At 38.7% G+C, this 23851-nt stretch overlaps 1 protein-coding gene across 1 annotated transcript in view; it reads right to left on the bottom strand.

The window, feature by feature from the left end:
• The window catches only part of LOC121309046 (desmoplakin-like), a 29356-nt gene extending 20739 nt beyond the window's left edge, over positions 1-8617 (bottom strand). Inside the window, exons 1-2 of the mRNA XM_041241904.1 lie at positions 8321-8617; positions 1457-1550 (exon numbers count right to left, since the gene is read on the bottom strand). Of these exons, the coding sequence (XP_041097838.1) occupies positions 1457-1550; positions 8321-8514 (288 nt within the window). The 5' untranslated portion in view covers positions 8515-8617. The remainder of the gene's footprint in view (positions 1-1456; positions 1551-8320) is intronic.
• Positions 8618-23851: the final 15234 nt, after the last annotated feature.

Genomic DNA, 23851 nt, shown 5'->3' with positions numbered 1-23851 from the left:
TTAAAATAGCAACGCGTGGACTTTGTTTACCACTTATCAAAATACGATAATTAAATGTATGTGTGCCCAGTGATCCAAACTGCCCCATCAAGGTCATGGAGAAATATTGAACGAAATGACAGAAAAATCCACCAGCTTTCTATTTTTATCCATGAACTGAACTAAATCCAACCAATGAGAGCGATAAAAAATGTCTGGTATACTTGCAGGCCAGTAGGACATAAAATGTAAAATCTGTAACATAATGGCAAAAGGTAGTTTTAAAAATGCTGTTTTGTACACTAACTTTGTAGAAAAGTTCATAGACAACGCTGTTATAATGAAGGACTGTATTTTGTAGAATGTTAATTTTATGTGGAAGGATATGAAAAACAAAATAAAGTTAAAATAATTATAATTGCTCCGTAACATTGAAGTATAAAAGCAATACGACCATCAACATCTACAAGACATTATTTATTATTACCGTTTAGTTGTAATAGCCCTCTGTGTCGCGTCTTATTGCTTATGTGTCATGTGATAGCATATTGTCATTGTTTGCCATTTTGCCTCCTGAAAAAACAGCTCATCTGTGTTTGTGTTTAGTAATCAGAAATCATACAGTCATCATTAATAAGACATTGCATTTACTACATGAATTATATTTCTGTGTACAGTTTGACACAGTACAAGCAAATTGGTTCTCTGTTTTTAAAGCCCAGAGTTTAAGTTCAAAATTACATAACATCAACAACATAACTAAGAAAGGGAGAACAGCACATTGCAATACAAATATCAACTGATTTACAGGGTAGTTTTTTTCTGCAAAACTTATGCCAATATTGACAGTTGACAGTATAGTTGATTGAGTGCAAGAATTTTGTAGCTATAATTATCCAGAAATATTAAGAAACATCTGATGACTGATTTATGTTTTGATATTAAAAGCATATCGTTGTAAAAAAAACAGTGTAATCATTTGACATTAAAACTGTGCAACATGTTTTATATTTGTAGGGATAGCCCTTAAGCCTATAATATTTTCTTAATATTTAAATTTTCAGTGGTTGAAAAAGGGTGCACACAGACGTTATCCTGACACAAGCATGTTTACTCCAGTCTTTAATTAACTACATTTTTTGGAAAGATGAACATTTTCTGCAATTTACTCTGTAAAGTTATTTTTGAAAAACAAAAAAATAATTTAAAAAAAACCCACAACATTAGACTTAATGTTGTGTTGATAGAGTATTTCATTTTGAACTAAAGTCTGAGAACCTGAGTGAAACTGTCTAGTGTTTTGACAATGAACACGTACACCGAACACCAAGTGTCTTGTGTACAGTTTGCTCAGATTGGCTAATGATGACAACATGATTTATAGATGTCTTTAAGTAAAACATGACATATTTCAGAAAAAGGGCACATACTGAACAAGTTGTTGATCATTTATTTTTACAGGGAGCACTGCACTTACTGACTGTATACAAAGCTCTGCTCTGTTCAGGTTTTCACTGCATAGTCTCATCAGGTCCTGTATTTTGGACTGGCGTTGAAGGAAATCTCCTTGGCTGGAGAAACAAAACAAGACATTCAGTACAGTCTCAACCACTTACACCTTACAGGGTTATTTCGGGCAGTCGTTTATATCGGACAAGTCGTTTTCCGTTTTCCATTCCCACTGATTTAAATAACAAAGGCATTGTTTACCCCGTGTTAAGCACGCCATATATATTTCGGGCAAACGTAGCTGTTTGGATTTTGTTATGTGCCATTCATATAGACTTAAATAACAAACACACTGCTTTATACTGTAGAAATCACTCTTATTAATCCACAAATCAGCTATTTTCACCTCCTTACCTTGTCATTCACATAGATTTTTTTAAAAAAGGCAGCACTTTACTGTAGTAAAAAAGCTTGACAGATCGATCAATCAGCTGTTTGCACCTCGTCACTGAGCGATTACCACCTGTGCTGTACCTTGGTTGTTTAATCCCTGTATGCAGTGTCGGGTTTATTTACAGTTTGAAAAAACAGCACTGACTGCAACAGCAAGCAAGCATGACTGGAAAGAGAAAAGCGATGAGCATCAGCTTGAAAAGCCAGTGTAAATAAACGCCTCTGTTAGATGCGTGTAAAAAATAACTGTTAGATGCTGCTAGTGCACTTGCTTAACGCCTGCTTGTAAGACCTACTGTCAGTCATGCAATTTGCGGTGAACGATTTTCGTACGAACCTTGAGACAGTCCATACGTTTGTTTAGCGTTTGTAACGAAGTTGTTTCGGGCCCCCTGGCACACCCTTATCTGGCACTAATACCTGACCCCTGCCCCTACTCTCATGAGACATTTATTACACACCCAAACATTTGACACATAAGAACAGTCACACAATCGCAACAGACACACAAAACCACGAACACACTCACTCTCCTCTCCTTACTCTCAGTAACAAGTGATTTTCGATTTTTTTATTATGTCTCTCTCGCCAAAGGATGACGAAACTTGGCGTTAACAACAGACAAGTAAAATATGGGACCTTTTGGGGCATGTTATACATTATTTTTAGGACAAGTGGACGCCCCGTATAGTTGAAGTTGGAGTCGCTTACGTGTGTAGTGAACCGTCTGTCACAAGACGGGACATGTAAAAGATTTGTTCCCTAAATGATTTGATTGAAACTTTGAAAATAAACAACTTTTAGAATTTCGTTAAAGAAATATTGCTAATTACTTTTTTTATTTATTTATTTATTTATTTATTTATTTATTTATCTTATAGTACAGTAATTGTTGTAGCTGTGTATAATGGTATTTAAAACATGATTCATTTATCCGTCTGTTTACATATCTGCCCTTACTCTGGTCCAAGCGCAGTTGGAGTTATACTTTATTATATTCATAGGTTTTAATTCGTCTTTATTAGTGTAATGAATGTTTAACTGCATACATGCTTGTGTGTTTTGATTACTGCACTGGTGACTGTGGGACATTTTGAATGTCAATTTATTGTGTGGTTGTTTATACCTTACGGTGAATCACTTAACAAACACACCCGTTCTTAGCAGTGGCGACTGTTTAACAGTGTGGCATAAAGTTTTTACAAAAATATTTGTCGTGATAATTGAATGCTTTGGGGGAAATGCTGACTATCTGTTGTTTTTGGCACAAAATCTCAGCTCAACAATAATTCTCAGAACACTTTATAAGGTTCAACTAAATAACCAAAAATAACCAAAAAATAAATAAGTAGGACATACTAAATTAGCCACAAATATTGTATACAACTTTACCCATTGGTAATCAGTTTACATACCGAAAAAATATGTTGCCAGGACATGTTCAATTGATATGCAACATTATCCTGGGAAATTATAAATGATGTGCATTCTATTTTACAAAAAGGACATTTTTTAATTTTACATTTTGAAATGTTTTTAGTACATTTTTTGTGGTTTTTTTTTTTTTTTTTTTTTTTTTACGTTTTTAGTCAATTAAATGATCCCACGTTGCAAATATGTCAACAAAAAAGAGAGAATAAAAGATGCTCTTTGCTTTGCACACTGTGAAGGTGCACCCGATGAGATCCACAGCGCTCTTACCACCAGGGGAAATTGACATCGACTTGTTTTGGTCTAATTTGAAAACATTAGCTTTCAGATACATAAATGGTGTTCCTTTATTTCACTCTTGGAATTTAGAAAGACTTTAAGTTTTTAATAAATCCATTGTTTTCTACTTAGATTTTCTTTCTTATGCTAGTGTTTTGATATCCAGTATGAGAGAAGAACCCACTACAACTGCGCAATACTTTTAAATTCAAATTCAATGATTTTGTTGTGAAAATGTGTTTACTTTTGACTGCTACAATGCGTAACATAATTGCAATTTTAGATCTTAAACTTCCATATCTGACAGCGTCCGCGTATTTCCTTGACTTAACTTATTGTCATTCAGGAGTAAACTTTTGAACTTCCATTTCATCTCAGAAAATAAAACACATTTTGAACATGACAGAACTAATTTTCATTCAAATATGTTTTTGCAGACTAAGGTGCAAACAAATCTGGGGTCACTGGCTCGATTTTAAGAGACTAATCAAATTAAATTACTAGTGGTGATTTATTTTAACACATTCAGCACCTGAAAAACATGTATTTTTAACATTAGAAGAATAGGCGTTCCTGCAACCTACAATTTTTCAACTTTGTGATTTCTTTGTGTATTTTTGTAATTAGAACTGTAAAAAAGTGACATCACACCTGTAAACAACATGTAATTAAACGGAGAGCATGTAACGAGTTGCGTGTTTTCTTTATTCGTGTTTAATGTAGTTTAATAAATACAGATGATGACAAAAGAAACCAAACGCCCATTTTGTAAAGTAGACCAACTGGCAGAGAAACTAGCTTCAGATTTCACTTCCTGATTAGAACACAAAACATATTTAAATAAATGCAATTATTATTATTATTATTATTATTATATTATTATTATTATTATTATTATTATTATTATTATTATTATTATTATACTGTTTTGAAATACACCCAAATACTATATGGAGTAATCGCATTGTGATAGACTTGTAATCCACTGATCGATTCAATCTGCACACACAAGGCTACATATTTAGTTACATATTTTCTTTTCTCCAAACTTAAAGCCAATAAAATATAGACATTTATCGTTTTTTGACTCTCGTATCAAACTACTGATAGTAGAATTTGTATTGAGAATAAGAAAGCCCAACAGGTCGGCAGACACTAGCCATTCAAGTATGTGTGCAACAAATGATGCAGTACAAAGGTGACCTAAATAAAATATGCATGTCGGATAAACAGTTGTTTTGTTTTTATCATTGTTAATATGTTACTTATTACACCGTGTAACTTTTTTTTTTTTTTTTTTTTTTTTTTGTTCCTGGGTAGTAAGTGTTATTTCCTAATTGCTTATGCCTCAAAAGTGTAGAAAATGGCTATTATTCCCCACAAACTTTGCTTTTGTGACCAGGACAGTGATATTTCAAAATATCACTATTTCCAATGAGAAAACGGGCAAATGTGTGTCTTTTCGTTCACATAAAGTCAGAAAAAAACAACATATGAATCCAAATTAACATGTATTTATACTAAAGTAATACAAAAATGACTACAAAAGATTTAGAAGTGAGTAGTTTTTCGAGATTTACGATTATACTGTATTTATGCTTCAGGCTGACCTGGAAGGAAAGAGACATGCAGAGTGTTTGCCTGTAGCATGAAAAGTATTCCACTGTGGGTTATACTGCAGGCATGTGCCAGTGGTGCAGTGCGACATGCAACTTCAGCTTTAGTAACGTGGGCAGGAAAATTCATCCATTTCCCTGTCACTCACAAGCTGCAACAAAATACAAAGCAGGGTTTTCTTGGGAGGTATGGGTTTCCTGGTGTCCTTGTAGTGTTTTACAAAACATTGTTCATCATAATGGATGTGATGTTGAACTTTCAGAGGGAAGCAGATGCCTGACTTGAACCCCTAGTAGTGGAGGTTGCAGATGCTGACAGACAAAGCCTTACAGATTAGTTTTTATTTTATATTTAAGCCTTGCCTGAGGGACTTGGTCATTCTCCTCACTTGGGCTGCTGGACATTTTTTATTTCTTTGTACTTTTGTCTCCTTCCTTCTTTTTTTATTTAAAAATGTCCTCCATTTGCTATCGCAGACGCACAGGTGCTCTTAAAGGGAATGTTGAATCCTTATTGATTGCAACCTTAGTCCACCCCTCCACTGTGCTTTGATTGGCTGGGCGCATGATTCTCTATTTAATGTGATTTAGCCCACGCATGAGACCCGACTTCTAAATCACGTTGCTACCGCGGAGCTTCGCTAATACCGTCATTTTTGCCTGAGCGGAAGCGGCTGCACATATTTGCTAAATAGGGCCCCAAGTGTTCATATCAGGCCTGGAATTAATTCTTCTTCCCATTGAGTTGAGCTGGGTCTTGGAGTCATATGCATTGATTTTGACCTCCCCATACAAATTATATAAGTGAAAAGTCGATGAAAATGAACCAAAACAGCAAATGACAGGTAACTTCAGAAATCACCTTTGGCAGCATCAATAAGTGGTGTCCTAGGTTGTTGGTTTTTGGGTTTTTTTTGTTTTTTTTTGCATCGTTAGTGTTGATGCTCGTGTAAAAATTCTGGTAAAGCTTTGATGGTTTGCAGTGTAACATAGATTTGGAGCTTGAATAGTAAATACCAAGCAGTCATATAAATACTGCCACTTACAGCTTGAAACTGAAGCTTGACCTTGGTAGAATGTCTGCTCTGGTTATGGCCCTGGCGACACCTTGTATTTTTAAACGCCCAGGGGGTTTCGCACAACTCATTTTTGCTGGTGGGAAGGTATTTAAATACAGTTGGGAGTTGGGTTTCCTGCTATCTGTTATCTTGTTTGCCGTGAGTAAACGCAGTCTGTCTGTGCTAATGGTTTCAGATTAGAACAATGCTGCTATGTTGCCATTAAACTTTTTTTTTTTAATTAGCTAAAACTCATGCGTATGAAAAAAGCACAATAATTGTGATGAAACAGGTGAAATTCGGTTAATTGATGCAAATGATTTTTTCCGTTCCATAGGGGTTGATACAAATGTATTTTGTACGATAAATGATGCGCACAAATGCATAAAGAATCATTTCAAAGTGCTGCACATCAGATACAAATACATTTGAAAAGTTAAAAAAAGAAACATGGAAAGCAATAACATGTTACTTCTATAAGTACTAATGACCGTGGAAATGCCAGGCTGAAGAAATGGGTTAACGAGACTTAAAAATTGCAATGCACTGATACAAGAGTCTGGTGATGTATTCCAGAGTTTGATTAGAAATATGACCGAAATACCCAATAATTTATTGCCTGTTGGTTCTTTTATCAGGTAAAGCAGGCAAGCGATGTGTTGGTAAAAGAAACACATGTTATTTATTATTGATGTTTTAGAAATATGAGGAGTACATGTTTTCAGTCAATTAAAAGTATTGAATGAAAAAGCTGTAACGGTCAACGTCTACATATGGTGTAAGGTTCAATAAGGGTCATACAGTTCTTTTTTTAACAGACAATAACCCCAAAACAGGTGTTTTGAATATAGTTATTTTAAATATATAGTATCGGTTATGGATCTGCAGACGTTATATATATATATATATATATATATATATATATATATATATATATTATATATATATATATATATATATATATATATATATATATATAATTATATATAAATGCATGAAAATAAAACAGATTTTGAACATGACATAACTATTTATCTCAAATTAATTTTTTGCAGATTAAATCTAAAAAAAAAATCCGTTGCTGCAACCTACATCTTTTCTATTTTGTGATCTCTTTGTGTATTTTTGTAATTAGAACTGTAAAAAAAACGTGACATCATACCTGTAAACAACATGTAATTAAACGGAGAGCATGTAACGAGTTTCGTGTTTTCTTTATTCGTGTTTAATGTAGTTTAATAAATACAAGTGATGACAAAAGAAACCAAACGCCCATTTTGTAAAGCAGATCTACTGGCAGAGAAACTAGCTTCAGATTTCACTTCCTGATTAGAACATAAAACATATTTAAATAAATGCAATTATATATATATATATATATATATATATATATATATATATATATATATATATATATATATATATATATATATATGGTTATTTTATATTCGTAAAGGCCATCTAAAATTTTCCTTTCTCCAAACTTAAGGCCAATAAAATATAAGCATTTATAGTTCTTTGATCATCATATCAAACTACTGACAGTACCAGAACTTGTATTTAGAAAGCTCAATAAATCAGCAGGCTCTAGCCACTCTGGAGCTGAAAAGTACGTGCGCAACAAGTGACGCAGTACAAAGTTGACCTAAATAAATACACATGTTTGATAAACAGATTTTTTTTGTTTGTTTGTTTTGTTTTTTCTTCATTGCTCATATGTTAACTACATTTTTAATGCTGGTGTTGTGTAATATTCTCCATCTCCTACTTATTGTCCTATATGCAATCAAGTGTATTTTGATTAGTAAAAAAAACATTGTGCCGTAATAATGCAAATACAGACTAACCCTCACCCTCAGCCTAACCTTAACATTAGAAAAAAAGTGTTCACTTCGGGATTCCAACAAAACAAACAGTGTGTGCCGAATAAGAAAGACGAATCGCCAGACCATCTGATTGCATATAGTACAATAAACAAGGGGTATACAAATAATAATAATAAATAATAATAATAATAATAATAATAATAATAATAATAATAATACAAATACAGACCTTGCGGTGACTTGTTGACCACCCTTGTACAACTCCCTTCCCGTTGAATAGTCCGTTAAATATTCCTGCTGATAGCCATTGCCTCTGATGGGTCCCTCGCTCCTTTGGGAGAATGTGTACATGTTTATATCAGGTCTGGAATTAGTTCTTCTTCCCATTAAATTGAGCTTGGTGTCAGAGCCATATGCATTCATTTTGACTTCCCCAAATAATAGGTGATAAATCTGAAAATGAACCAACACAGCAAATGGCACCTTCCCTGTCTTAATGCTCACAGAGACTGGCAACTTTAGAAACCACCTTTGGCAGTATAATAAATAAGCCACACCTTGTATTTTTAAACGCCCACTTGATTTCGCACAACTCATTTTTCCTGGTGGGAATGTATTTATATAAGTTGGGGGTTGGGTTTCCTGCTATCTGTCATCTTCTTTGCCGTGAGTAAACGCAGTCTGTCTGTGCTAACGGTTTGAGCTTAGAACAATGATGCTCTGTTGCCATTAAACTTTTTTTTTTTTTTTTTTTTTTTTTTTTTTTTATCCCGATTTTGGGCACACCATACTGTATTCGTCTGCAGACATTGTAATTGAAACAGCTGATGCGAATGTTTTTTTTTTTTTTTTTTTTTTTTTTTTTTTTATTATTTCGAATTATGCGAATGATTTTTTTCAGTTCCATAGGAGTTGATACAAATGTATTCTGTACGATAAATGATGCTCACAAATGCATAAAGAATCATTTCAAAGTGCTGCACATCAGAGTATAAATAGATTTAAAAAGTTAAAAAGAAACAAAACATGGAAAGCAATAACATGTTACTACTATAAGTACTAATGACCGTGGAAACGCCAGGCTGAAGGAATGGGGTAACGAGATTACAGAATTGCAGTGCACTGATACAGGATTCTGGGGGTAACACTTTAAAATTAGTCTCTGTAATTCTACTGATTTCAAATGAAATTCCTATTGAATTCAAAAGTCACAAGCATGAGTTCATGACATAGGCCTACTTTTCATGACTTCATGTCATTAAATAATCATGAATAGACACGTATTTTAAAGTGTTGCCGATTCTGGTGATGTATTCCAGAGTGGTTAGAAATACGATCACAATATACAATAGTTTGTTGCCTGCTGGTTCTCTCATCAGTTAAAGAAAGGCAAGATCTTAAACAAACGATGTGTAGGTAAAAGACATGTTATTTATTACTGGTGTGTTAGAAATACAGGAATAAATTGTATTATATGAATGTCATCTCGATTCTGTCATTTAAGTTAATTATTTGCACCACCTCCTGATATTATATAAACACTTAATGACACCTTTAGTGAAACTTTATCAAATGCAATGAGTTATCAGAAAACACAATGTGTCTTCATTGGAACTAAAGCCTATTGGCTAAAAAGTGAAGCTCTTATTTTTTGTGCGTTCAGTTATTAAACATTAAGACCTAATTTTTCACAAGAATGAAAATACTTCAGTATCCATTTAAAAAGACAAGATATTATTTTACAATTAATTAAGAAAATATTTAATTACGTTAAAAGTTTTAAGAATTCCTGTTTGGTATTCCCTCCTAAACCAGCATATATAATATATTAAATAATTGAATTTGTTAATCAGATTATTTTTAGATATACTTAGATATGGGAAATGGATACTTGAGCTGAAACCTCCAGACAGAAGGGATAGCTTTTTTAAAAAACACCCATACAATTTGAAACTTAAGATAATTCAGACCATTTGACTAATTATTTGTAACTTTATGAAACAGGTTTTATTTTCTGTTTTCACTTACTGTATATATTTTATTGACCCTTATATGGTACATTAAAGATTAATTCTGAAATACTAAAGAAATATTGATTTGAAATAGTCTTGCTGTTACAAATGGCTCCCTTTAAATTCCTAAGCAGAAATAAATAAAGATAAAATAAATCAGATATAACAATACTTCCTGACACTTTCATTTTATATACAGTTTATACATATATATTTTCTTCTTTGTTATAAACCAGCAAATGATACTGGGAGACTGTTCACAGTGCCAAGCCAGTTTGCAGTAATGCTGTATCATTTAGGTGCTCAATGGCAGAATGGATCACCATTCTGGCAAAGGAGATGTTAAGAAAAGCTGTGCATGTTTTGACAAATGCATTGCTTTTGGCCTGGAGATCTGGAAACCATTTTCCCACCCTATAATTATAATTTGTGCTTTGCCATAACAATAAACATATCATTTGAAACAACTTTAGGGTTTAGTCACAACTCATCAGGTGTACCACACAACTCTACCGTGCAACACCAATTTTATTCAGAGATTATTTAAAAATCTAACTTTATCTAAGTTCACGTAAAACTTACCTTCTCATACTGAAAATAGACATTAAAAAATGCACCTAGTTAGAAAAACCTGTCCCTCATTCTCATTCTTGAGAATGCTTTACAGTGTGAATATTATGGCAAGCATTTGTAGAATGTGCTAGAATGTCACAGTTAAAAACTGTATCCCTTCTGGAGCTTTCGGATCAAGTACACATTTCCAATTTTTACTCCTCTAAATGTTACCAAAGTTGCGAAAAAGGTAGACAAATCTGATGGGACTTGATGTGCTTGTTGATGCAAACTCATTTTCTTTGTCCTCAGGAAAAAAAATGCTTTAGCCTATTAATAAAAAATGAGGTGATCCAAATGAGGTGCACTTCTTAAAGGTATATCTACCTCAGATAACCAGGTAAAGGAAGACATTTCCTGTGCTTGGGCAAAGTGCAGCTTAGGCAGGTATAAAGGTTAACTAAGCAAATGGGAAAGTGGAGGTTACCCTAGGAAAGAAAAAGTGCAGTTAACCCTAATTATCGTATACAGCATCCCTTATAAATTAATGTGAAAATACTAGTAAAATACATTTTAATTTCTCTTTTGAAATGTTGGATCCTTTTTATCATTTTATGGCTCTTGTTAATTTTACACTGCAGAAATAATTTGACCTAAAACAAAGTTTATACAGAATATAAATTACAGAGATCAGGGAAAAGATTAGCATAAGTGATCCACTAACAAATATATCGTGGCATATTACATATTTAAATGAAATCTTGCAAACTATGAGAAATTTTAACAGGAACAAAAAGCATATTAGGAGCTTTGGCTGGAATTCAGGGTAGGGATTATTGAATGATTGGTCTCTCATTAGGATTATTGAATAATTGCTCTCTCATTAGATCATTTCCTCATATGTTATATAAATCTCAGGTAAACCCACCTGGGTGTTGCCATTGCAATCTATCTATAATCCTAGCCTCCACCTCCCCAACTTCCACCTTAATGCAGGCAGTTCCCTTGTTTGGGGGGCAGGGCGTGGCTTCATCACGGCCCACCACGGACCTGGGATCGCCAGATCAGTGACTCTTTCAGAGCGGCTTCTTCTTCTCCCGTTAAACATACGGGACCAGCGGCCAAGTAGTCCATAATCACCACTCACCATACCCAAACATTCAGTCATGATCCTGACATTGAATTCAAATATTCAGCGAACAGGACAATTACCTGTTTTTATCCAAGGGAACAGTGTTCAAGTTTACAATGTTATTTATCAGTCAGAGACCATTTCTATTCCTTGAATGTCATGCACAAAGAGTGTGGGAGTGTGGCAAAGTGGCTAGTGGAGGGGAACAGGTATAGCGGTGATGCGATGCAGGAGTGACAGGCAGACAACAGTTTCCAGTGAAAAGGTGCTTTTATTTATAATCCAGGTCTGGTGACCGTTAAATAATAAATCCCCGGCTATACACAACAATGTGTAAAGCACGGGGATAGCAATAACACAGACACAGTCCCGAACAAAACGAACACACGGTCACCAGTCCTGGGTGAGTGCAGACGTGCTTGTGGTGGGTGAAGACACTGTATTTCGTGACGGTTCCGTGCAGTGGTGATCCGGATTGTGCTGACCCTGGTCGACAGCTCCGGATAGGTGAGTTAACTGTCTGGTGGTGCAAAACGCAGACAATTACAAAACAAACACAACAAAACACAACACGTAATTCTCTGCAACAACGAGAGCTCCTCTCTCGCTCCTTCTCTCTCCGAACATTTACCCAAACGAAGGAGAAGACCAGCGTTACCCTGGCCCCTATATGTAATCCCGCATGATATCGAGATAAACGGTTGCAGCTGCCTTATTACTTGCAGCTGCCTCTCGTTTATCTCTCAAATCAATACGGTCTTACAACAGAGTCGCGCTTCCTTCCAGGCTGACCCACTTCCCTGACCCGGAAACGAACTGTCAGGCCAGCCCTTCCAGATGCTTCTCCTCCCGTTCTTTAGCGCCCTCACAGGTTGGGAGGAAGATTTATCACCAGAACTCATCTTTCCGTCACATATCCCACCGCTCAGAGTGGAGCCGAAGGAACACTCGGCTAAATCTACCTTCCCCATTACTCCCCCCTCCCGGGAAAAATAATCCGCATTTTGGTGGTCTTTCCCCGCACGGTGTACCATGTGGTACATGAAGGGCTGCAATGCCAGATACCACCGAGTTATCCGGGCATTGCTGTCCTTCATTGTGCTTAACCACTTGAGTGGGGCGTGGTCTGTGACCAGATCGAATGAGTGTCCCAGCAGGTAGTATCGTAAAGAGTGAGTAGCCCATTTAATGGCCAAACACTCTTTTTCGACTACGGAGTAGTTGCGTTCCCGAGGTAACATTTTTTTACTGAGGTATAATATCGGGTGCTCTACTCCAGCTACTTTTTGGGACAAGACTGCACCCAAACCTACATTCGATGCGTCGGTGTGGAGGATGAATCTCTTGGTGAAATCTGGAGTAATAAGAGTGGGGGCCTGGCAAAGTGTACGCTTAATAGTATCAAACGCTCCCTGACACTCAGCTGACCATTTAATTAAATTTGGAGCACTCTTTTTGGTGAGGTCGACTAACGGGTTAACCACTGTGGCGTACTCGGGGATGAAGCGGCGGTAATAACCGGCTAAGCCCAGTAGTGACCTCACCTGAGTCTTGGTTTTGGGGATCGCTGCATCAACCAAAGCCTGGATTTTGGTGACTACAGGTCTCACCCTTCCATTCCCCATTAAAAATCCCAAATATTGAGTCTCTGTTTTGGCAAACGCACATTTCCTCAAGTTAGCTGTCAGCCGGGCTGCCCTTAGAGACTGAAGAACGGCTGCAACCCTAGCCAAATGCTCTCGCCAGGTGGAGCTGTATATCACCACGTCATCAATATACGCTGCTGCATATTCATGATGTGGGCGTAAAACCTGGTCCATCAGTCTCTGAAAGGCAGCGGGCGCACCATGTAGCCCAAACGGCATGGTTTTAAAGTGGAACAGCCCTTCTGGTGTTGAAAATGCGGTTTTCTCTCTGGAGCTGCGGGTTAAAGGGATTTGCCAGTATCCCTTCGTCAGGTCCAGAGTGGAAATAAACCTCGCTTTTCCCAGTCTGTCTAAAAGTTCGTCGACCCGAGGCATGGGATATGCATCGAACTTAGCAATAGCGTTCACCTTTCTGAAATCCACACAGAAGCGGTTGGTGCCGTCTTTCTTAGCCACTATGACGATCGGACTGCACCACTCGCTCCTGGAAGGCTCAATCACCCCAAGCTCGAGCATATCCCATACCTCTTTGCGAACGCCACTTCGTCGACTTTCCGGGATCCGGTACGGTCTCTCTCGCACTGTGACACCTGGTGGAGAGATAATGTCATATTCAACTAAGTTTGTCCTGCCGGGCACGTCAGAAAAAACATCGCTGAACTCCTCAATAAGCTTACGCAGCTCTCTTTGCTGATCCGGAACCAATTGTTCCCCCATAGAAATCGCTCTTGTGCTCGGGGTCTCTGGACAGGGACCTAAATCATCCTCCATATTGCCTGGGGCTATAAATAAGACCTCCCTTGCCTGCCAGGGCTTTAATAAATTGACATGATAAATTTCACGTTCATTTCGGCGATCGGGCTGTCTAATTTCATAATTTACTTTCCCTATAGCCCGAATCACCTCATACGGCCCCTGCCATTTAGCACACAGTTTCGATTCAGATGAGGGAAGTAGCAGCATTACCTTGTCCCCTGGTCGAAAGGTTCGAATCCGTGCATTTTTGTTGTAATGCTGCTGTTGTCGGTGCTGAGCCGATCTGAGGTTGTCTTGGGCCAAACGACCGACCAAATCCAGGCGATCTCGTAGTAGGAGCACATACTTCACTACATTTTTAGACGAGCCTTTGTGCTCCTCCCACCCCTCCCTCAGCAGGTCGAGAATGCCGCGAGGCTGCCGGCCGTACAGGAGCTCAAAGGGGGAGAACCCCGTTGAACTCTGCGGCACTTCTCTCACCGCAAAAAGGAGGTAGGGAAGAAGCGATGCCCAATGTTTCTGCTCCTGTGTTACAAATCGCCTCAGCATCGACTTTAAGGTCTGATTAAAACGTTCAACCAAACCGTCCGATTGTGGATGATAAACGGACGTCCTGATGGGACGTATTTTTAATATTTTGTACACCTGCTGTAACGTATTGGACAAAAAATTGGTTCCGTGATCCGTCAAAATCTCCTTGGGGATCCCTACTCTAGCCATAATCTGCGCTAACTCGGTGGCTATTGCAGCTGCACTAGTGGACCTCAATGGAACTGCCTCTGGGTATCGCGTTGCATAATCCACCACTACTAATATATGCGTATACCCAGAGTCAGAAGGTAGCAACGGGCCCATTATGTCCATTGCAATGCGCTCGAACGGAGTGGAAATAATCGGCAGTGGGACCAAAGGAGCGGGGCGCACTCGACCTGGCGCTACTCGCTGGCAGTCTGGGCATGTGGCTACATATTTCGACACATCAGTATGAAGACCGAGCCAATAGAATCGAGCCAATATTCGCTCCCTCGTCTTCTCGGCTCCGAGGTGCCCCGCAAAAGGGATATCATGCGCCAGCCTCATGACCTCGGTCCGACAAGACGGGGGAACCAATAATTGTGTTACAGGCTGTCCTGTGCCCGCGGCTAGGTTTACCCTATATAGTAATTGCCCCTTTATACTGAAATGTGGATATACTAGCGGCCCAGCGCCATCAACATCCTTACCTTCAATGGACCGGACCTGCCCCCAAGCGTGCACCAGTGACGGGTCGTTCTTTTGGCCCCACACTAGGTCCGCGCTTGAGTACCACGGGTCCGGTATATTGAGAGGGGCTGGAATAACCTCTGCCCTAGTCGGCCCAGTAACCTCGCTCTCTCGGTCGCACTGCGTTCCCACTCCCTTCGACTGGCGTTTGTTCCCATTACAGCACTCTCCCACCAGACCCCAGCCTTGTCTCAAAGACGCTCCCTCCCATTTCGCGGTCCGTCTCTCCTTATTTGTTTTTCTAGGACGGAACAGAGGGGAAAACATTTCAGGATGAAAAGGAAACACATCACCAATCCGTTCCTTTTTCCCTTTTTCTGCCACGTTTACGTGTGTGGCTGAGACTGCCATTATTTGCACCAATTCTTTGAATTTTGGCCAGTCTCGGCCCAGAATAACTGGGTGCGGCAACCTTTCCGCCACCCCGACTACAAGGTGACGTTTTATCGGTCCTACCGATAAATATACTTTTAGGGTGGGGTATGCCGCCGTGTCTCCATGGATACAGGAGATGGCCACCTGACCTTGTGGCCGCCACGACATACCGCCCAAGAGAGCTGTCCTGATCAAGGTTTGCTCACACCCTGTGTCCACTAACGCGTGGGTTTTCACATTCCCTAAAACCACGTCAATCAGACAGGGCCCCTCCCAACCGTTTTCCCCCTGCTTACCCGTTCCAGGTGTCCAGTTGCATGCAGCCACGTCACACTCCATAGCAGCGGGGCATGACCTGGCCCTATGTCCTGGCTGGTTACACCTAAAACAGAGTGGAGGGACAGAGGGGGCATAGGTTAAATATCTGTCCCGCTGCTGGTAGGGCAACGGGGCAGGGGCAACACCTCTACCCCAGCTGGGGGCCATCCTCGGTCTCCATGGGGGGGAGGCAAGGGGGCCCAACGGGGTCGGCGGTCTGGGAGGTCTGGGTGCCGGGACCGAGGGTGATGGTGGTGGTGTTGGAGGAGAGGGAGGGAGAGGTTGGTTCCTGAGCAGGGCAGGGGCTGACAGGATCCCGACCCGGGCTGACGTCAAAGAGTCCTCAAAATCTTCGGCCAATTTGACCGCCTCCTCCAGGGTGTCAGGGTTGTGGCGCCGTACCCACGCCTGAGTTTCGGCGCCGACCACATGGCAGAATTGTTCCACCACAATGGCTTCCCCCATTTGTTGAGCGGTCTTCTTCTCTGGGGTCAGCCAATGGACCATGTGGTCGCACAACCGCTGTGCCACCACCCTGGGGCGTGTCTCCGGGGCTCTCCGGTACTCGCGGAACCGCGTCCGGTGGGTCTCCGCGGTGATGTTGAGACGACGGAGGATAGCCTGCTTGACTAGGTCATAGTCAGTGGCGTACTGGTCGCTCAGGGCTTGGTAAGCTGCCTGCGCTTCCCCGATCAGGCAAGGTCCTAGCTGGCTTGCCCAGAACTCCCGAGGCCATCCCGCCGCGGTTGCCAGCCGCTCGAACGCCACCAAAAATGCCTCCGGATCATCCTCCGCCGTCATTTTCATGGCCCGTGCCTTCGGGGCCGACATCAATGATGTTCCGGTAGGGGTCGCTCCTGCAGCAACGATCAGCCCTACCCGTTCAATGAGCGCCGTATAGCGCTCCTCCCTCCGTCTCTCCTCTGCATCCCGTCTGGTCTCCAGTGCCTGCAGCAACTCCGCCAGCGCGTTGCGGTCCATAGTCCCGTGTTCTGACACCACGTGTGGCAAAGTGGCTAGTGGAGGGGAACAGGTGTAACGGTGATGCGATGCAGGAGTGACAGGCAGACAACAGTTTCCAGTGAAAAGGTGCTTTTATTTATAATCCAGGTCTGGTGACCGTTAAATAATAAATCCCCGGCTATACACAACAATGTGTAAAGCACGGGGATAGCAATAACAGGGCACAGTCCCGAACAAAACGAACACACGGTCACCAGTCCTGGGTGAGTGCAGACGTGCTTGTGGTGGGTGAAGACACTGTATTTCGTGACGGTTCCGTGCAGTGGTGATCCGGATTGTGCTGACCCTGGTCGACAGCTCCGGATAGGTGAGTTAACTGTCTGGTGGTGCAAAACGCAGACAATTACAAAACAAACACAACAAAACACAACACGTAATTCTCTGCAACAACGAGAGCTCCTCTCTCGCTCCTTCTCTCTCCGAACATTTACCCAAACGAAGGAGAAGACCAGCGTTACCCTGGCCCCTATATGTAATCCCGCATGATATCGAGATAAACGGTTGCAGCTGCCTTATTACTTGCAGCTGCCTCTCGTTTACCTTTCAAATCAATACGGTCTTACAACAGAGTCGCGCTTCTTTCCAGGCTGACCCACTTCCCTGACCCGGAAACGAACTGTCAGGCCAGCCCTTCCAGATGCTTCTCCTCCCGTTCTTTAGCGCCCTCACAGGTTGGGAGGAAGATTTATCACCAGAACTCATCTTTCCGTCACAGGGAGGCATTTTGACTTTTTAGTTGTCATCCTTCTCAGTGACTGACAGATGACATGATAACAGGTAATTACAAAGTTCATGGTCATTGCAGCTGTAGTATTGTTAGCTAATAATTGAACTTAACGTTAACTTCCTTTATAAACTGCATAAATAATGTGTAGTGATAGAAAGTAAACCATTACTGTGTTGTAGGCCTATATGTGCATTTAATTTTGGTTAAGTGAGTTGGATGTGAACGGTGTTTTCAAGCATGACCTGAACAAACCCTATACTTATACTTACAGAAAAAAAAAGTGCATTAGACACAACAGTTTATGTTTTTGCCAGGAAATGTAAGGTTAATACAGTGCAATATATATATATATATATATATATATATATATATATATATATATATATATATATATATATAATATTCATATGAGCATAACATGCAGCCTACCTACAGCACTCAGTATTCCCAGGTGGTCTCCCATCCAAGTACTAACCAAGCCCAACATTGCTTTGCTTAAGCATTGCATGGTAAGTTTGATTTGAAGAGCTTTTTGCCGTCAGAGACGTTGCCCAGGGGTCACTACAAGGAAGTAGTTCTTCTTGACCCCCACAGTGCAATAAATACATTAAGAAACTGTTTGAAATGAAAAAATCAGGGAGGGGACTATACCAAGTACATTATGAAGTTTATTACTAATAAGATAAATATATGCAAAGTGACCATAGGCCAATATTTTGGTGAGTAAAAATGTTATACATAGACAGACAATATAGATTTTTTCCTTGAAAGAATCCTTAAAATTGTAAATGTATTTTGAATGTCACTTATTCTATCCACAGTAAAAAGTAAAACCAATGTGGAATTCAGGATTTTTGTTTTCAGTTAAAGAATTTTGACTGAAAGCCATTTGAACCTCCATTTATCATGGGTGGCTCCTTAACTTTAAATCTGATTTAAAATTAAGTTATTAAGTTGGTCAGGGAGGGGCTTTCAGGGAGGAATCACATGATTCACTGTATATCATATGAAATTATTCATAGAAAATGTGCATGCCTTTGTTTTCCCAGAATGGTATATTATAAACGATAATCATTCAGTTTAATGCAACAATGCAGTTAAACACAAAGCAAAGGTAGTATTTAAGCTTTGGGCGTGGGACTGATAAAACAACTCCCTGGCCTGGAATCATACCAGACAGGTTGATTGCTGTATTGCTTGCAGGCCTTATTAGCCTTTTCAGTGTTTGTGAATAGCAAAACTGGCTTTAAGCACTTGTTATTTGTCAATACCAAGTATAATTTATTATCTGAAAGTAAAATGCAGTTGAACTGCTTAAAAAATAAAACACATAGTTAATTTCCATTATCATCAGGATTAGCATTACAAGCATCAAACTTATTTGCAAAGATGTATTTTCTTTTAAAAACTTGATACATGGTATTATATTAGGTTAAAGAAAAGTTCTCGGTTTCCATGGTAAACTGTTATGATGGTGACCAATATTAGAATGGAAATGTGTAATTTCTAGACATTTCTTAAAAACAAATAATTATAGGAAAAAGATGTAGCAAATGTTTGCTTTATGGGTGAGGAAAAAAAAGTTACAAGAAATAGATGTCTACAGTTACACTATGTAACACCATTTTTGTTCCTGGGTAAAGTGTTATTTCCTAATTGCTTATGCCTCAAAAGTATAGAAAATGGCTATTATTCCCCACAAACTTTGCTTTTGTGACCAGGACAGTAATATTTCAAAATATCACTATTTCCAATGGGAAAACGGGCAAATGTGTGTCTTTTTGTTCACATAACGTCAGAAAAAAACAACATATGAATCCAAATTAACATGTATTTATACTAAAGTAATACAAAAATGACTACAAAAGATTTAGAAGTGATTTACGATTATACTGTAAATAGATCTACTGATGATCGTTTAGTCCAGCAGAAATTGAGTTTCAGCAGTTTGCATCAGAATTGTTTTTTATTTCACAGATAAATATTGTATTTAAGTAAGTTTGAATTATTTTGAGGACACTGGCGGATTCTTGACGGGAGCTTGTCCAGTCTGAGTAGTCTAGCAACTCAGAGGTGTGTTCTATTTTTTACCTTATAGAGAGCTATACCAATGTTCTGTTCAAACATGATTAAGTCTTCAAAATGAAATAATATCCAAAAAACAGGTGATCTTCGTTCAAACGCTATACTTGTGTCAGGTTGGATTCTATAGTCAAGTAATGATAGTCCTCTATTCTTCCAGTCTAGTCACTTTATAGTTTTCATGCATATAAATCTGAATATCATGTCTCTGGCTGAATGTGTTTGAATGTTGTTAGTAACACCAAATTGACCTGCTAGTGATTTTGCATACTCATCATACACACACACACACACACACACACACACACACACACACACACACACATATATATATATATATATATATATATATATATATATATATATATATATATATATATATATATAAACACACACACACACACACACAATACGCACAGAGGCAGGGCACCCCGCCACAAGATGTGAGAACGGTCTTGTCAGGCCCATACTCTGGTGAATTGGTCTGAGATCATTTGCAGTCTGAACACAAGAAATGATAATTGTGCAACAAAAGTGTTCTGTGTGGTGCTAACAGCATCCTTAACATATGTATTTATTTCTGTACAGTTTGCTAAACTGGATATATTTTTTAAAAGACACGCTGAAAAAACTACACACTAACCTTCTCCAGACCACAGCAGATTTTACATTTTCCAAAAATGCTCAAGTTATTCTCTTAAGGTTGTTTGAAATATAGAAGCTTGCATTTTTGTGCGTACTGTAATCCTTTTGTACCTAACACACTCAATCATAAATTCTGGGGTAAAAGCATATCCATAAATTGTAGAATACGTACAGAAATAGCACTAAAAGACACCTTGTAAAACTCTTCAACAAACATTTTGACATGAACTCTTTTTCATTGAGGATATTAATAAAGACTCAAAAACATTAGTCATAAGTATCTGTATTTGTCAAATCATTTTACAAATTTTCTTTTCTTCTAGTATTAATACTAAAACTAAGACTTCACCAGTGTTATCACCATTACCTAAAGAACCCTTTTGGTTTTCTATGATTTCTTAGAGCTTTCCCCCACCTTTTCATTATATTACATGTATTACATACAATCATTATTATCTGGTTACTTATTAAAAAAAACAAATTAGAAATTAAAAAGAAAAAGGAATTTGGAACAATCAGATGAACAACACAATACCCTAAGTACAAGAAGACTTTTCTTAATGGACACAAATTCTTTCCACCACACTCACATCTTATCTTATAACATGTTTTGTGTAAAAAATAAGCTGACTTTATGTAACCACTATCAACTAGCGTGAGGATCTTCTTGTACCCATATATTACATAGCTCGACGGAATGCAGAACATATCTTGAATTATTTACGATAATACTGAAAGTCCAACAGTATAATATAACATATTATAAATCCTCACTGCTTGAAGTACAGTACCTGCACTTTCTAAAGTTTTCAGTTTAAACAAAATCCATATTTCATATATCTCTGTAACCTATTTATAATGTTAACACTGAGCTGGCGTTGCGAGCTGTGGCATGTAAGAGCTTTAAAAAACAGTCATATTCAGTGTTCTGGTGAGAAGCTAGTCTTGGCATGATCAATTTAAAACCTGGCAGGTTGTTCTGAAGGGGTATATTCAAATCTGTGCCAGTAACAGTGAGAGTGACACTTTTAAGGGCGAAAGCTATAATTAAGTCACCACACCCATACTACAGGAGCCAAACCATGGAGTGTCCCTCCCAAAGGTGTGACTGCTTTCTCGCCAAGTCAGACCTGACTGTGAGAATTTGAATTCAAACAGTTTCAGTCCCAGCCTCAAGAAGAAATGGTCTTAGTTATGACAATGTGGATATGAGCCAAAAGTCTAATTAGTCATTTATACCTGAATACCATTTAACTGTTTATTAATAATAACAGTAATACTTTGTTTATAGAGCATCTATCATACCGAAGGGTTCAAGGCACTTCACACAGTTCACAATTACAAAGACAGATGTTATAAAAACACTAAGACAAAAAACTCAAAAATAAAAAATACATAAAAAAGAATGAAATAAAACAGTTAAAATAACCATGTCAAAATAAAATCAGAAGGCTAAATATAGATGAGTCTTAAGCCTTGATTTAAAAGTAACCACTGTGGGTGAACTTCTGATATGCTCGTCAGAGAGTTCCACAGTTGCAGAGCCCAGACACAAAAAGCAACCTCTCCTTTCATCCTAAGCCTTACTCTCAGAGTGCAGAGAAGCCAGTGCAGAGATGCCAGCACAGGAGTTATATGTGGTCTCTTTTTTGTTCCAGTGAGAACCCTTGCAGCTGAATTATGCACAAACTGCAGCTGTGATAAGGCTTGGCTAGTAAGCCCAGCAAGCATGGTGCAACAATAGTCCAGAGAATAACAGAAATTAACTAATTTTGACAATATTTCTTAGATGATAAATACACCTTTGTAATCCTTTTAATATGCAACTCAAAACTTAAAGCAGAGTCAAAGATAACACCCAGATTTCTCACCTCTGATTGTAGATTTGGAGTTAAGTCACCCATGTCATTGTTGACAAATCAAGTTGTTGCTGATAACTTACTATTAAAACTTCTGTCTTATCAGAGTTTAATTGCAGCAAATTTTAGGATATCCAAATTTTGATGTCAATAATACATTCAAGTAAGATGGATGTAATGATAATGTCGCCAGGTTTCACGGAGGTATATAACTGTGTATCATCAGCATAGCTGTGAAAATTTACAGTATGTTTACTAATAATCTGGCCCGTATAAAGAGAATAATATTGGACCTAGAATAAAACTCTGAGTAACACCACATGTAACACTTGCTAAACCTGACTCCTCCAGCGAAACAAAAAACTGTCTGTTTGAAAGGTAAGCTCTAAACCAGTTTAGTACGTTACCCATCAAGCCCACCCATCCCTTAAGGCGGTCAATTAAAATGGAGTGATCCACTGTATCAAAAGCAGCACTGAGGTCCAACAGAACCAGAATGGACAGAGCATTTGAATTTGCACTTATCAATAAATCACCAGAGCAGTTTTTGTACCGATTAAAGTGAAACCCTGATTGAAACTTTTCATTAGTATTCAATAATCCATTAAGTTGCTTTAACATTACCTTCTCAAGGACTTTAGCTAAAAAGGAAGATTTGAAATGGGCCTGTGGCAAAGTGGCTTGTAGTGCACAGGTGTATAGTTGATACAGTGCTCAAACTATGACAACAAATCACAGTCCAAACAGTTCTTTAATTGTTTTCATGGTTTAGCACCATTAAATAATAATGCTGGCAACTACATAGCAATATGTAGTTGCACAGTTAAGCAAAACAAGGTTTCAATCCTGAAATTATAACACAAGAATACAGGCACGGCAGCTCTGCGTCCTTTCTTGTGGTGCTCCAGTGCTGGTGGTGAATACACAGTTATTTTATGACTCACGCAGTATTTGGAATCCGGGCTTTAATGCTGGCTGGAATAGCGACAGCTCCCAGTTGTTAACCATCTACTAAATACAAATAAACAGTGGTTAACAAAACAAATACAAACACTCACGGTTTTGTTTTATAGTTCTTTCAGCACTCAGTTTCGCAACCATAACAAAGGAACAGGTCGCTCGGCCACACACCCTGATATACTTTCAGTCACGCCCCCTTTGGTAGCGAGTGCAATCACATCTCCTCCAATCCATGACTGAGACATCGCCTAGCACAGTAAGGCGCTGACTTTGAGTATTGTGGCTTCGCCCCCTTTTTGGAAGGCTGACTGCCAACCCTGGAATGAACTGTCAAACCGTCCAGTTCAGGGCACACTGTTTCTGTTATACCATGCTGTGACAGGGTCTTCCTCGGGTCACACGTGTGGGTA

This window comes from Polyodon spathula, chromosome 3 (assembly GCF_017654505.1).
Source record: "Polyodon spathula isolate WHYD16114869_AA chromosome 3, ASM1765450v1, whole genome shotgun sequence".
In the NCBI taxonomy this organism is placed as follows: Eukaryota; Metazoa; Chordata; class Actinopteri; order Acipenseriformes; family Polyodontidae; genus Polyodon; species Polyodon spathula.
Note: the sequence above shows the minus strand (reverse complement) of the source record. Positions and strands in the feature narration are given on the sequence as shown.